We start from the raw sequence: 15674 nt of genomic DNA on the forward strand, positions 1-15674 counted from the left end.
TGTGGATTTCTTAAATTAACAACCAACCTTTTGTTGGGTGCAGATAACCCAAAAAAAGGTTTTCCTTACTCTGCTGCCATCTAGCGGTGATTTTTGAGGGTTGCCTGTAAAATGAAGAAGTTGTTTTTTTGTTTTTTACAACAGAGGATAAAACGTTTCCCTCTGTTGATTTAGTTTCAATGTGCATTGAAAGCTTGCATTTCCCGGTCAGAATACAGAGACTATTTTATACTCAAAATGCCTCCGTTCAAATAATACAGGCTGGTAAATACATCTGTTCCACATCTGTATTTTGTTTTTAAAAGGAATTCATGAAAAAAGCCTTTTTATATTTTAGTAAAACTCTTATTTTTTTCATTATTATTATTATTTCCTAGTTCAAATTCCTTAACATGAAAGGAATAGTCTACCCAATTTCTGATAATTAATTTAATTTTAATGTTATTTACTAGGAAACAGCTTTATGGAGTAAATACAATTTCAACTATATTCATATTTTAAAAATAAAACAATAAAAAAAGGAACTATTTTAAAACTCTTTTGTCCCATTGCTGTTGGCAGTTCAGTGCGTAATGACTCATATCCTTTTATGTGTCACCAGCATATTAGGCTGAAAGCAATATTAACTTTTTGGAATAGTCGAGCCAAAGTCCCGAGTTAAATTTGAGATAATATTTAGGGAGCTAATTATTAAGGTGATGTCAAATTCTCTTGAAAACTAGGGGGGGGAATCGTTCTTTAAAGGTTTGTTTCAGGAAAATATATATTTTTATGTATAATCATATGAAACAATTTTTTTTTTTATTTTCTTTTCTTTTAATTATGTTCCCCAGTTTATCACAATGTTCGTTCCTTGTCCTCGCTATGCTATTGTTCACTAGAGCGCCTGCGCATTACGGACCGCACTCTGATAGGGTGAGGCTGTCGGGCTGAATTTCCGGTCGATCAATAACACAGCTGCTGTTTCTCTAAAGAAAACATCACCTTGTCTGTCAATCTCCGTCGGTCCTTCCAACCATGTCTGCTTCGGGGTTCGTGCTCCTGGTCCTGGCTGCGTCTCTGTGTTCCGGTGAGGTTTTAATGTCTGCTCCGCGCTGACACACAACCAGTCGCCATTTGTCGTCTGTTTACTGATCAAGCTGAACAATACCTGCAAAAACCCAGCAATCTATAATATATTCAGTACTGATTTTATATCGCTTTAAAAAAAAAAAAACATGTAATCTTTTTCTGCGTCATCAATTTCACTCTTGTGTTCTCTTCGCTACAGGAGACTCCAGATTTATTTTCGATTCTTTGACTGGACAAAAACCTCTGGTAGTTAGACGCGACCTTCATTGCGACATATTGCAAACATTATGAATAAGCTGGTCTTAATGGTCTGTTTTTCCCCCAGACACAGGGTGTGTGTCCAGAATGCAGTCAGATCATCCAGCTGTCCGCCAACATGGTTTTCAGCAGAGACACCAAGGTAAGGAGCTGGTTTAAAATGGTTAAAATAAGGCTCCATCGCTGTAGGTAAATATCAAAATACATTCATTTTATACATGCAAACATCAATGTGATGAAAAATGTATTGAAATTAAAATCAGAGATTATGATGGCTCAATACAGACGCTACACCTTTTTGCCTCCCAACTTTGTGCTGCGTAAAATATAAAATCCTGATATAGAAAAAATGCAATGATGCTGGATGATGTGAAGTGACAAAACATATGCGCTCATATTTTCTGGAGGCACTGTGATTTCACTTCTGCCATAACATAAACAACTATCTATCACACTTTCGCAGGTGACTGTATTTAAAGCCTTGCATGGTTTGTGCCGCCGCCTCCCTGACGAACAGGCGTCAGAATGTGAGTCACAGGTGAAAATCTATCTGCCAAAGATCCTGCAGCAAACATCCAGTCAGTGGGTGAGCTTCACCTCTCCTTACTTATGATTTTGTGCGTACATTTCGTTTGTTTTATAATACCAAACACTGCCTCCGTGTTAATAGAAACCAGAGGAGATCTGTGAGGTTTTTGGACTTTGCGGCACCCGCCAGGTCAGAGAACCTCAGCTTCATCATGTCCCCAGTAAAGACACGTCCGGCTCTGCGCTTGGCTCTGAAGTCCATGTCAGTGTGAGAAAGCAGAAGAAGAAGAGAAACTGGCAGAAGAAGTGAAACCATGGTTTGCCCTATAAATGTTTAACCTGTGCTTTCTTCCTCTTTCTAGGATGTGTTCAACCCAGTTTGCACCTTGTGTTTGATGGTTATCAAGAAGCTGGAGACGATGTTGCCTAAAAATATGACTGAGGTGAGACTTTCATTTTCCACTGGTATAATGATCTCCACCGCCCACACTTAAAGCAGCAGGGTCATTATCTTCTCACTCTCAACCTGCAGGAAACTCTGAAGAAGCTCATGGAAGAGGTCTGTGATCTGATACCGTCCAGCCATAAGGACCAATGCGATGATTTTGTGGACAAGTACGGAGCGGAGATCGTTGAGTTCCTTTTGTCGTCGGCCGCACCACACACCATCTGCTCTCTGTTGCACCTTTGCTTGTTTGAGCCGCAGCCGGCTGCAGGTCAGTTAGGTGTTTTTGTTTTTATCTTCTGTAGGTCATTTTGATTCCACAGCATGGTTTCATGTTATCAAGTCAAGCTCTCTGAAATGGATTCTTTAAATTAAAATGAGGATCACTTGGAGACACTTTGGATCTACCTTTGATATGTTGGAGCCAGTGGAAGTTTCTAGAATTTCATTTATATAAAGTCAATTCACAACATCATTCACAATGGACTCTCAAGCCCCTTTACAAGACAAACGGATTTCATTCTTATACAACATAGAATCCTATTTATTCAAAATTAATTCAAAATAATTCAAATCTATAAAAAGCAATCTGATCACTGGGTGTCCGATTTGAGTTCTAATTTCACTCATTACAATATAATCCTTATTATAACGCAATCCAACAACTGCGACTGTTGACAGAAAAACAAAGAGAACATGCAGTTCACAGTAGCTCCATTAACATCATCTCTTTCCCTGGTGATTGTTTACTTACAGTTGGTGCTTTTCAGAAGATACACTTTACTGCTAGACCATTAGGATCTAAAAACCACGAAACAGAAAGAGGTCAAAGCCAATACACCATGAAAAATGTTATTTAAAATGTTCAATATACTGACGAGATGAAGCCGGTGCGTTTTGTACACGTGAGTATACTGTTTCATTAGGTGTGAAAGCTGCACGGCTTTTAGGAGAAAGAACATCATGAAGTCAAACACAGTGGAGACGGTGTTATGTTCAGGGCCTCTGCTGTTTTAAGATCTGGAGTGATTCAGTGATTCAAATCCCGAAGGAGAACGTTTGGCAGTCAGTTTGTGACCTTTAGCTGAAGCGACCTTTTAGTTATGAATCAGATCAACGATTCAAAGTGGAACGGCAAGTTCACCTCATAATAGGTTAAAAATATTAATATTCAGATATTCTAGTATGACTTTAAATAGGCTGCACGTGCTTGTACACCGCCCTAGTGTGACTGTATTAAAATAATTCTGCTAAACGGAGTGGGCCAAATTTCCCTCGATTCTATGAAAACAGTGGTCCAATGATCACTTACTCTGGTCAATGCTGTGGTGTTCTTCCCAGAAGTGGACCTGACCTCTGACTGTGACTCCTGCCGAACGCTGGCTGCTCTGAGCCGTCTGCACCTGGGGCTGAACGCCACCGAGCCTCAGACGTCTGCTTTCCTCCAGTCTGTGTGTGCTCTCCACCCCAAAGCCATCCCTAAGGTCTGAGTTCCAGCGACTGCTAACATCTGTCAAATAATACAAAAACCTTAAGTTATCTCAGTGAATTTTGTCATCGTAGAGTTCTTATACTTTACTGCTTCGTTTTAACATCTGAACTCTTTTCAGTGTGATGCTTTCGCCAGAATCCATGGACCTCAGCTGCAGAAGATTTTGGGAAACCAAATGGATGTTCCTCATGTTTGTGAAGTAAGAATATGAAACATTTCACAAAGGGTGTCTGTCATTTTCTCAAAAGGCATGAAAGAGACTTATAAACAGGAGATTGAAACCTAAACTCAGAGAAATGCAACTTCATTAACATCCCCGACATATTTTTAAATCAGTTAGTAGAAATTCATTCTGCAGTAAACCCCTTTTTTGGATCCAAATAGTTTTGGGATTGTTTTTTTATTCTTTTGTCCCTGCAGAAAGCTGGTCTGTGCATTTCATCGAAGAAGCTGGAGCCACTGGGAAATAATCCTTGTACTTGGGGACCAAACTACTGGTGCAAAAACATAAACACTGCTCAGGAGTGTGGGGTAAGTACAAATCAACCATTTAAATGATTAAGCTCCATGCCACTGTGTTTTTAGTGTTGACTGCTGACCTTGGTTTAAGAAAAACGAGTTTCAAAGCTTTCCCAGGCTTTGCTCATGTACCAGACTGAATAAAAGAGGTAATCTGTTCTAAAAATGTACTGAATAAACCTTCCCGTTATAGATCATTTTGAGACTTCAATATATATTCAGCTAATTGCATATAAATAAGATTAATGTAATAAGCACCTATCAGGATGCGAGTAATGTCCTAAATTTCAAATTTTTTCATGTTACGACCACAAGCTTCCATGTAGTTTATTGGGATTTGGGATGACAGAGATGGAACATGATTAGGAAGTCAAAAAAAGTGTTTTACGCTCCTTTCAGACAGCATCTAAACATTGCGGACCATGCTGTTTGTGTTGCTGCGGCAGCATTTTACATGTATAAAATGAGCAGAGCGTGACTTCACATTTTAAATAGATACTAAAGACATTTAATTGCAGTTTAGAGCACCGAAAGCAAATGCATGCCACACCGCAGATTTTGCAGAAAAGGCTATTAAGTGTGATTTTCCTTCTATTTCATAATTACAACTACTCTGTGTTGGTCTGTCACGTAATATCCCAATAAATACACAAGCGTTTGTAGTCGGGTTTAAATTTTTGCTTGTCAGGCACATGAGCTAAAAGTAGGACTGGGTCATTTTTCCTATCAACTGAAGAAATGTCTAAAGATTGTTTTGTGGGGTATTTTCTTTTTTTCCCACCTGCAGAACCAGGTCTTCTGTGAGAAATACATGTGGAAGAAGAATTAGAAACCTTGTGAGGTTCACATCTCAGACCTTGGCGTCCTTTGAAAAGATGTAATGCACTGAAAATGTTCAATGTTCTGTAAATGTAATTCAGCCACTTCTGTTTTACCGATTTTGAACCCATCTAATTCCCTTCTAGTCAAACAAACTGAGAAATATTTATACTTGCACTGTGTGAATTATCAGTTTCTGCATGTTTTGCTGTATAAGAAGTTATCTCTGTCATTATGAATGTAAAAACAAAATGGCAATATCTTTTCTGATTGTCAGCAAGAAACGTTCATGTTTTCTCAAATTCAGATGGAGGGCTTATGTTATCTCTTTTCTTTGCTCTTCTGACGATTTATCGAAATGCAAATGACGCCATACAAATAAAACTCTAAAAATGGGAGTAAGTGTTGTGTTATTACACTCCATTAATTTACACACAGACACACATCTTGGAGCTGGTTTATTAAGAAACATCCACATAGTAAAAACATAAAACAGTACAAAGGAACACGGAGGTTTTAACATTTCTTTGCATCGTTTCTTCGAAGAATGTCCTCGTGTTCTTCTGCCACTTTATTCATTTTTTTCTTCTTCCGGTCGCTTAAATATTTAGCCATTCCCAAAATGATTACAAAACTAACACTGCAAGTGCCTCACTTACACCCCCCTGTGGTTGTTTGTGTCGCTGCTCTCTTGTCTTTTCCAAATCTGTTGGAAATGAGGGGAAAAAATAAGTTATCAGCAAAGAAATTTGCGGTGTTACTTTACACCTGCACTGTTGTTGTACATAGTATTTTTTTTTTTAATACCTAAGGTGGCTCAGCGGAAACCTTTAGAGGACATATTAATATACCTCAGAGATAATTTACAATGTTTTATCAAACAGTCGTGTCTTGCTAGCTAGTCAAGCTTAAGCTAAATCTTCTGCTAAACCATCTTTTATAAATGTTTTTTCCGCACTGCTCCTGATTGAAATAAACGAATCAGGTGAATCAGGCAGGAAACATAGTATTCTTGCCAAAAGCACGTGATTACTACTACTTTATTAATCAGATGTTTACTATATTTTGTAATAAATTGTACATGGTTTATCCCCAAATCAGAAAAATAAAACAAATTTAAGCCTTTTTTTTTTTAAATTAAAAAAATTTTGTCATATGTTCAGAGCCTCCACAGCTGTAATTCCAGTTGAGCAACAACCATTTCTCAATGTTTTAATACAATATTTGTACACAAAGATCCAGTTCATGCTTTTGGAAGCTGCAGATTTTGTTATAAAATTTCTTCTCTTTCTTCTTTGAGTCTATGGTAACTTCACAATTTTTCAAACACACAATTAACAGATAAATGTGTCAGACTGACCTGGATGTAGGCCTCTGACAATGTGATCATCTGGGGGAGAATGTCGATCACCTGCAGGTCTTGCATCTCATACCACTTCCCTGTCCCCTGGTCACACACACACACACACACACACAGTGTTACACACACGGTCATGAAAAATTATTTTGGTAAAGCAGTATTACTGTGAATTTGCAGAAATCCTCCATCAAACCCTTTTCCTGAATAAAAACATTTTTCCAATGCAACCCTTTAGCAAATAGTCACTAAAGAGAGAGAGGATGTAATTTTAAAAACATGTTTTGCCATTTTATTGTCCTCCTATGATCCTTCACAGCTGCAAAAACAAGAACTTCCAAGCCGAGGTTTATGATGAGAATTTACTCAAGCAGTGGAAAAAAAAAAGAACATCCATCCATCCAGTCATTATCTGCCCCTCTACTAAAGATTAGCATCTTTAGAAAGACGAGGAACAATATACAAAAATATTTTTCCCTTAATTTCGGCCAGTAATGTTAAATGTAAATAGCAACAACTTACATGATGCAGGACATGTATTCTGTAGGACCCCTCAGTTGGTTTTCCATCGTGCACAATGTTTGCAACAAGGTCATAGGAAGTATTCTTCTCTGTAGCTTGAGCTTCCTCTGTGAGGTACTCAGAAAGGTCTACGTTGCTGCGGGAGAAATTCAAATGTCAGCATTAATAGGTTCATATTTGCTCTAAAAAGAAAATATAGGTTCGACTTATTGGGGAAAAAAAAAACAAGTACATGTTTTGTCCCGATTTTTTTTTTTACTAACGTACGTGATTGGGAAGTTGACAATTGTTGGGTTTTTTTCCACAAAGAAGTTGTTCTTGGTGAATCTTTTGATGCAAAAGATGAGGTAAGGTGGCAACTTGGTCAGCTGGAACCGTTTGAGGAAATTCTCTTTGTAGGTTTTGTACTCCTGAATGCAAAGTGCAAAGGGTTACATTCTTAGCATTAGTGTTTAATGTAATTAGACATGCTTGCAGCATTAATAGTAAAAAGTAAAGCTTTTCTTTATTATAAATGAGGGCATTACATTGCGTACCTTTTCAGTGTTGCCGTTGAATTTACCGAGGATGTTGAAGAGAGGAACCTGAGGGATAATCAGCTGCTCCTTTTCATCTTTGTAGAGAGGAGCTGTCGGGAGGTCAAGGGTCAGGAACAGAAAGGTGGACTCTGACATCTGCTCCTGGTACTCCTCTGTGAGAAGCAGCGCCTCTTTTTCTTCAGGTAGCTGTGAAGTTTTGAAAAATGCAAAGCAAACAATTTAACTCATGTTTACACTGGTAATTAACAAAAATGTAAGTTAGTATAAATTAGAGATGTGCAGATCAGGCTTTTTCCTGCCGATACCAATCACCCATGAGGGCCGATCACCGATACGATCACATTATTTTTTTATTTTTATCATAAACACTACCGGTTACATTATGTGGAAAAAGGAACCATGAATTCACCTTAGTTTAGACAAAAACTTGTTTTTAATAACTTTTTCCAAGAAGAAAACTAAACAAAACAGGCATTCTGCAAATTGTACTGCTATCGGTAATGCTATCTTTAACAGACTGAAAACATATGAAGGCTCTGAAGAGGCTAAATAATGCAAAGAGCCAAAATAAAGCCTCTCAACATTGCCAAAGAAATTCAAGTATAAAACTTAACATTCAAAGGCAAATACAGGTTCCATTACAATAAACAATCCTGAGTTACTGAATGAAAACTTCCTGTTAGCATGGCAGCTAGCTGATTACTGCTAGTACTGAGTGGGTGTTTCTGACTGAGCGGAGTAATTATGCAGAGCAGGGAGGAGATTGATTATTTTTTTAGAGATTATTTGTCTCATGTTAGGACAGCGAAAGTTTTAATACGCATGTAAAATGTATTTTTTAGGTTAGATGCTGCAGCTTTAAGCAGAGGTTCGGTGTGAGAGTCACTACCAGGTGGAGCAGAAGCGGCGCTCCGTCTGTAAAATATTACTACCTGTAGCGCGTAGCAGCAGTTCAACAGCGAGAGCAGAACCAGCGTCTTACATCGCAGCTCGAAGACTTAAATAAATTTGCGGGTTATTTGTTTAGCTTTCTGACCGTCATGCTAATCCGGTGAGTGTTTGTAGCTGTGCGCTGCTTTACCTGCTATCTGATCTTCCATATGTCTTTTTTACTGCAGTGAGCCTTGATGTAACCAAACTCCGTCAAGTATGGCATTGTTTTTATGTCGTATTAGCTTCGTCGTGTTGATGCATTTTGACGTGCTTCAATTTTCCGCCGCAACACGCAAACTTCCCCATTCACTCAGTGCGTTATAGTTCCACATTGCTTAGGATTTGTTGCTGCATGTTTGCGCAGTGTGAAGGAAAGAGGAGACCAGCTGCACAGGCAGGCTGCGAAATGAGATGCAGGTGATCGGCATCGGCAACAAGAGCCAACGATCGCCGATCACCGATCATGCACTTTTTCACAAAAATCGGCCCGATTATGATCGGTGACCGATCGATCGGCACACCTCTAGCATAAATAATCACTTAGTTATTGTTTCCATTTTAAGAAGATGATATTTAAATAACTCAAATACTACTGCAAACATACCAAATCTGGGTGTGGAAGTTTCTTGGAGAAGATTCGCATGGAGCCTTGAAAAACTTTTGTGATGATTGCTGTTAGGACAGAATAGAGAAACAGCTTATAGAACACTCAAAGTACAACGTTTTCTTAAGAAAAACTACAGTAACTTCACCATTAATGCATTTGATTTATTTTTTATTACAACGTACAGCACAGTCAGTTTCCAGCAGGAGTTGTAAAACATCGACATGGTGCCAAAAATCTTCTGAATCGTCTCCTACTCACATGACTTCTTCTTTGTGCCTCCAAGAGCTCCATGCAGGGCATTCAAGAACCACGTCATGAAGTCTACAGCATCACCTGTACGCAATAAAAAACATCAGCAAAACAACCTTATCCCCAAAACCAACAGGTATTAGAAGCTAGGTTGAATACAGATTAAATACCCTGCTTAGTAATTTGAAAGGTTTTCTTGCTGCACAGCACGACAGCCTGCAGCATCTCGTGTGGGGACACGTGCGCCTTAAAGTTTCTCGGATTCCAAAGTTTGCGCATCAGCTCCCCAAACCTCTGGACCAGGAGGAACATGATGTCCCCCGGTGGTCTGCGGATCCCCATGTAGTTTTCCTCCTCCAGGAAGTAGTTTCGCAAAGGTGGAACGTTTGAAAAAGCCTAGAGAGATAAATATAAACTTTTTATATTACTTGATATTATCCCAGCGTTAAAATCTAGAGAGTCGCACATCAATACCTGTAGCACCGCGTTGGCGTAGTCGTTGGCTTTGATGTTGTTGAGCCCCACAATGCCTGGCAGGTAAGTTGTTCCATCGTAGGCTCTGTACAGCTTACCGTGCTTGTCTAATGCCGCAATGTGCTGCTTGGTGAAAGTTGGCTTCAGTACATACTGGTGGAGAGAAGGTGGAAAATTAGTTAAGCAAAATAATAAATGAGGAAAAACAACAAATTGAACAGATACTACAATTAATTTAAAGAGACCCCTAACAGGTCAATTTCTGACAAGCAGAGTCAATAGTCCACAGGAACCTGTCCTGTTCATAAGATGCTGGGAAACACTCTTTTGTTTTTGCCATGCCTCAAAATTTATATCTGGTCATATGGTCAAAAACCAGGGTGGGAGACAATGGAGTCAGGGTTATGATTCTTGCTAATTGTGATGGATGGAAGTGATGGTTCTCATAGAATCAAAATGATATGGTATAACTTCACTTACCGTAATGTCCTCGAGGGACGAGTCAATGATCTCATAGTTATCTGGCAGACAGTAGAACTTGAGGGTATGCAGGTTGAGGAACACGTGATGGCTAAACTGTACACTGTGGGTATATGCATGAGACTTCTGACCTCTGCCTGCAAGAAAAACACAAGTCAGTCCAAATGCTCTGTCCCTGCAGGTAAGGTCCAGTTCATATCGTTTACCTTGAAAGTATTTCCCACACACGAGACAAGCATACACGTTGATGTGTGAAAGGGAGATAGAGCAGAGCTTCTCGAAGTCAAAATCCAGCACACTCCTAAAGGATAAACGGAGAGGAATCGATGTTGGCGATGGATGGAGCGAACTAGCATGGAGGGCTAGCGGTTGTGCTCATTAAACTCAGTCTTGCCTGTTTATGGTGTCAAGATAAGGACAGTGGCGGCTTCTACGGTCTTCTCCTACACGTCCTCGGCCTCTTTTGGCAGCAACTGAAAAATAGATTCTTCGTCAAAAATGTTTTTTTTTTTTTTTTTTACAAAGTCACTGAACTTTCTATGCATTTCGCTACAACTCAGCTAGCTAAACATGCTAGCTAACAAAGTTTTTAAGTCTAACTGCATAACTACATATATAAAAAAAGGTGTTTTTAAAACGTTCATCTTCATATTAGACATTCATAATATCTACAATGTCTCCAGCGTCCGACTGAACCAAACAGTACATATAATCCAACTAATATTTTATCTCTAGCTATCCATTTAGCTGATGGCTAACAAACGTTGCGCCAACGTTAGAAGTAAACAAACTAACCCCCGTCTTCGTGATCGTCGTCATCCTCCTCATTATCTCTCTCGCGCTTCAAAGAAATCATCTCATACGTTATTCTGCTGCCTTAATATCACATAAACACAAAGGATGAAGTTAATTGGGACACATGAATGGGTTTAATCCAAGCACCTCGAAACTCGCGGCGGCTATGTGTCGTAGCTCTCAGGAAGAGCTAACAAAAACCTAACCCGGTGTTAAAATATTTTTTATGCTGACGTTTAACTGTGTTGTTGTATCAGAACCAAAACTATTTAGTTATTTATACTACTACTATATTGTTTTGTATTTAATATTAAATGATATAGGTAATTTTACAGGGGGGTTTATTTTAGTATTAGTTTGCAGTCTATGTGAACTCTGGGAAGGGTATAATTGGACAACAATTTCTGGGTAGCTAGCTTGGTTAGCTTTTGTCAGAGCTTTGATTGAAATTTCTTGTGATAATTACGTTATAAATACTACATTTCATATTAAAACTATTTGACAAAATGGATATTTTAAGAGACGAAGGAGTGCATGAGTTGAAATACAAACCCGGTGGTCGTTTGGACATGAACCATGGCTTCCTTCACCATATCCGCAGGAACCAAATTGCTAGGTAATTTCCTCAAACACTGTTAGCTAATGCTAATTGTTCACGATATGTACTTCCAGGGTAACAATAACCTCCCTTCTGACATTGAAGGTTAAAGATAATAGGAAAGTCCAGTGGTTGAAAACAAAAGGTTTAACATGTAAAACAAACTACAACAAAGGAAGCCTGAGCAGGCCTTGCGGATTCAAGACAAAAGGTGTAAAACTACAGGCGTATAAATTATGTGGATTTGAATGGTTCGTGTGCTTAGAATACTAAATTAGAAAACTTTAAGCAATATGTTTATTCATTTCAGCATTTTTAAAATGTGAAACTGATGTTTTAAAGAGTCATTACACACAGTGGTCTATTCCACAAGTCCTTTTAACGTTGATGACTATTTAACACAGCTAATAAACATAGGATTCACATTTTACGAAAATTTGAATTTTACATAAGACCATAAGCATATTACTAATACAGAAATGCTATGTCATGTCCTAGACTTAGACAATCACGGGGAAGGGTCAGACACCGAAAGAAGCTGACTGCTCACAGAACAATTTACTGAAAACTTTTAATAGAAAGTTCAGTGCAAGGAAAAAGTATCCGCAGGTTTCATTCCACAGAGATAAATGTGTTTGTAGGAGGATTGCTGAAAAAAGAAAATAAAAACATTCAATCGTTTGGGGGGATTCACAGTGTTTGAATTGCAGCCAGTGCTACAAAAGCCAGCTTTCACAGACTTATCTGGGACGTGGGCTACAAATGTCACAGTCCTTGTGCTAGTTCTTTCTGAACTAGAGACGATATCTGAAGCATCTTACCCTGACTAAGGAGATAAATGACTCAACTGTTGCTCAGTGGTCCAGAATCCTTTTTTTTTTTTTTTTGAGAATTTTGTGTTTTAGTCCCAGTGTTTGGAGGAACAGCGAAGAGGCACCTAATATAGGGATCAGTGATATTTCCATAGTCATTGATGGAAACGTCAGTGACATTTTCAACAGATGAAACATGTCATCTTTGTTGGTCCACTGTTGTTTTTACAAGGTCAGAGCAGTCATCTACCACGGGTTATTACAGTACACAGTTCTTCCTACTCCTGAGGAGGTTTGTAAGGATGCTGATTTAATTTCCCAGCAACACTGTTAAAAATAGCAATACATTACCAGTCCCACTAAAATTAAATAATTGTGTAAAGAAGGATTTACGCAAGGAAGACAAGTTTAATTTACTGAATGAAACACTTACTTGTTTTAATTTTGATCAGTCATGCAGTTAACATTGTCCATGTCTTTGTTGTGTTAAGAGATGACTATGATAAAGAAGTAAAACAGGCTAAAGAGCTTCAGCGGCGGAGGCACACAACAACCCCAAGAAGACCTCGTCGACCCGACATCCAGGTGTACCATCCGAGACAAAGGCGTAAGTAATCTGTGGGGGGGTTTTTCAGGGTTTGATGGTGACTACACCCAGAGAAAGGCTAAAACGGTTTTTTGATTATTTTCCAGGTGGCTCAGAACCAGAAACCGGTGCTGACCCCGAAGAGTGGAACGAGAGTGGGTCAAGCACAGAGACTGAAATCCACAGGACAGAACTCTTCTGGCTCGACTATCAGGAGGACTCTGGAGTCGTCACTTCTTTCTTGGTGCACAAGGTGAACACTTGTTTCTTTTGCCTGAAAGTATGTCGCTTTACTTGTTGCTTTGGATTAAATTTTCTCCTGCTCTCTCTGTCTTTGTTAAGGAGGATAAGCCTGAGAAGGTGGTGGAGCGTGTTTCAGAGAAGAACGTCTTGGACGCCGCAATGAGAGCAGCTCTGGAGGTTCGAATTCGAAAGGAAATAGATAAAAGACGAGACAACCGGTGATGGGGATCCACAAGCAGCAGATTTCAAAAACAAAGCTGTTACAGTCACAGTTTTGTGCTCCTGCTTTTGTGTGGTTTGAGCACAAAGAGGATCCCGCTGTCATTTGCAGTGACACTTGGCAGAGGTGACCTGAAGACAGGCCATGTGTTGGTTAAGAAGGAGAAGGAAAAGCACTTATGACTCCATTAGGTTTACATGATTATCAAATGAACATGTTCTTGGTTTTATTTGTTTACAAGCATCTACTTTTTTTGTTTTGTACCAGTAAGAAAAAAAGAAAGAAAAGATAGTTGTCATGGAGCATCGGTGTACAAGCGACGTCTTGGTTCTGTGCTGTGAAAATGAGAAGTTTGTCTTGTTTAGTGGCGGCCACAGCTTTGTGTTTAGGTGGCAACTCTGTTTTGTAGTTTCCAGTTGTGTTATTTATTATGAGTTGTGAAAATACCATTATTTTTGATACTATGACACATTTTGACAGCTGAATTTTGTTTTTTTTAAATAAAAGATTACATTTGCTTAAAAGCCATATATAGTTTTCCAGTAGAGTCAGGATAATGTCCCCCGTTATTGACTCGCCCGCCCTTAGCTGTGACTCTGCATTCATTTTGTCGAGGTGACATTTTTGCAGGTTTCCTTCTGAGAAACATAAGCTCTGACTAAAGAAATGTTCTGAGTTAAACGACTTACATGAAATCCTCAGCAGGTGGCAGCAACTGTCAGTTTTAATACTATCCTGCTTCTTCTATATTGTCTCAAACTATTTCTATAATTGCTAGTCTAATTTTTGATCTCTAGGTCTTGGTTGAAGAATACATTTCTTTTCACTAGAAATTGTAAATAAAATGTAGAGTAAAGGTGATGGCTTTTAGATTGTTTCAATCTAAAAATCCACCTTTACTCCAACACCTCTGAATAAATCTTTTAACAAATTTTGGAGACTCCTGATTAGTAACTCTTGTGTGTTATGATCTCAGTATGAACCCAGATGTTCTATGAGGGAACATTAGCAAACAAACAGAAAGATGAAGGACAAAGATTTGTCATATTTTATGATTTTTTTAATCCTGGTCCTAAGGAAGGATCTGCATCAACACCAATCGTTCAAACAGAGCAACAACGGAATAATTCAGCAAGGCATGTGAATGGCCCAGTCAAAGTCCAAACCTAAGTTCAATTTAGAGCCTGTGATATTAAAAATTACTTTTCTTCAGTCATTTGAAATGTTTTATAAAGAAAAACGGGCAAACATTTCTGTCTATTCAGCTTAATACATATTGCAAACATTTCAGCGGTGAAAGGTGGATCTACAATGTATTGACAGAGGAGTTAAATCTTATTGCACACTACAGATCTTTACTTGCAACAAAAAAAAAATAAAACATCAAACCATCCATTTATTGTTCTTTGCTAAGCAATATGCACAAATTATGAAACATTCTACTGTGACAATTCAGAGTAATCAAGTTCAGGTCAAAGTTCAAAAAGTTATTAATAGCTTTCCTTGTATTTTACCGTCCACATGGACATTTTAACCATATCTATGTGTGAACTTTATCCCTAGATGAACAGAAACAGTGGGGTGATAATGTTTTCACTCCGTTTGGACCTTTTACACAGAGTGATTAATGTTTGTTTCCGATTTTGATCTGTGCCAGATCCAACAAGCTGAAACCAGTCAGGTACATCATATAAGACTTGTCTCCAATCAGTTACTCACGTAGTTTCTCTTTAAACACGTGTTGTTAAGCAGAACAGTAAGTCACCTGCAGAAAACGTGTAACCAGCATAACTGTTTTTAAATTAGAAGAGCAAATGTGAAGAGGGGACAGAATCTAATAAAGTGGTCAGTCTCACCAATGAACATCCTCCTTCTGTGTTGCTATGCCTTTTTCTATCACCATGACAATAAGACATATCTGACTGTCTTATTGTCAGATATGTAAATGTCTGGTGACCATAATGACAGTAAGTAAAGCACAACACCATTGAAGACACTTTTTGTTCCCTTTTACTCATTCTCCACTTAGGCAATGTGATGCACAGCATGATGCACAGATCTATGTTCTTTTATTTGTTTGTTGAAACACAAAACTAATAAAACTGTGTTTACAAAAAAAAAAAAGAA

The 15674-nt window shown here is 38.5% G+C and overlaps 3 protein-coding genes across 4 annotated transcripts; 2 read left to right on the forward strand and 1 right to left on the reverse strand.

Annotated features, from left to right (window-relative positions):
• Window positions 1-892: 892 nt before the first annotated feature.
• Window positions 893-5530, forward strand: sftpbb (surfactant protein Bb). Of its 2 annotated transcripts, none has more exons than XM_017306761.2 (11): window positions 893-1069; window positions 1271-1317; window positions 1397-1471; window positions 1793-1915; window positions 2000-2125; window positions 2220-2300; window positions 2390-2573; window positions 3644-3786; window positions 3913-3993; window positions 4215-4325; window positions 5101-5530. In XM_017306761.2, the coding sequence occupies exons 1-11, from the start codon at window positions 1018-1020 to the stop codon at window positions 5140-5142; spliced, it is 1065 nt and encodes a 354-aa protein (XP_017162250.2). In that variant the 5' UTR covers window positions 893-1017; the 3' UTR covers window positions 5143-5530. The 2 variants fall into 2 exon arrangements, with proteins under 2 accessions (XP_017162250.2, XP_008416822.2); XM_008418600.3 differs by having other exon boundaries at window positions 2000-2119.
• A 43-nt stretch (window positions 5531-5573) lies between these two features.
• On the reverse strand, window positions 5574-11889 carry usp39 (ubiquitin specific peptidase 39). Its single transcript, XM_008418597.3, has 14 exons — window positions 11641-11889; window positions 11089-11169; window positions 10688-10766; window positions 10500-10594; window positions 10294-10430; window positions 9814-9966; window positions 9510-9735; window positions 9349-9423; window positions 9088-9155; window positions 7548-7736; window positions 7279-7421; window positions 7012-7147; window positions 6493-6579; window positions 5574-5838 (listed from the first exon to the last, which is right to left on the reverse strand). The coding sequence occupies exons 1-14, from the start codon at window positions 11657-11659 to the stop codon at window positions 5788-5790; spliced, it is 1539 nt and encodes a 512-aa protein (XP_008416819.1). The 5' UTR covers window positions 11660-11889; the 3' UTR covers window positions 5574-5787.
• c9h2orf68 (chromosome 9 C2orf68 homolog) lies at window positions 11467-14479 on the forward strand. The gene is made up of 4 exons (XM_008418598.3): window positions 11467-11704; window positions 12990-13105; window positions 13192-13337; window positions 13427-14479. Exons 1-4 carry the CDS (start codon window positions 11595-11597, stop codon window positions 13547-13549), a joined length of 495 nt encoding a protein of 164 aa, XP_008416820.1. The 5' UTR covers window positions 11467-11594; the 3' UTR covers window positions 13550-14479.
• The last annotated feature ends 1195 nt before the right edge of the window (window positions 14480-15674 follow it).

This window comes from Poecilia reticulata, chromosome 9 (assembly GCF_904066995.2).
Source record: "Poecilia reticulata chromosome 9, P_reticulata-male-v2, whole genome shotgun sequence".
Classification (NCBI taxonomy): domain Eukaryota; kingdom Metazoa; phylum Chordata; class Actinopteri; order Cyprinodontiformes; family Poeciliidae; genus Poecilia; species Poecilia reticulata.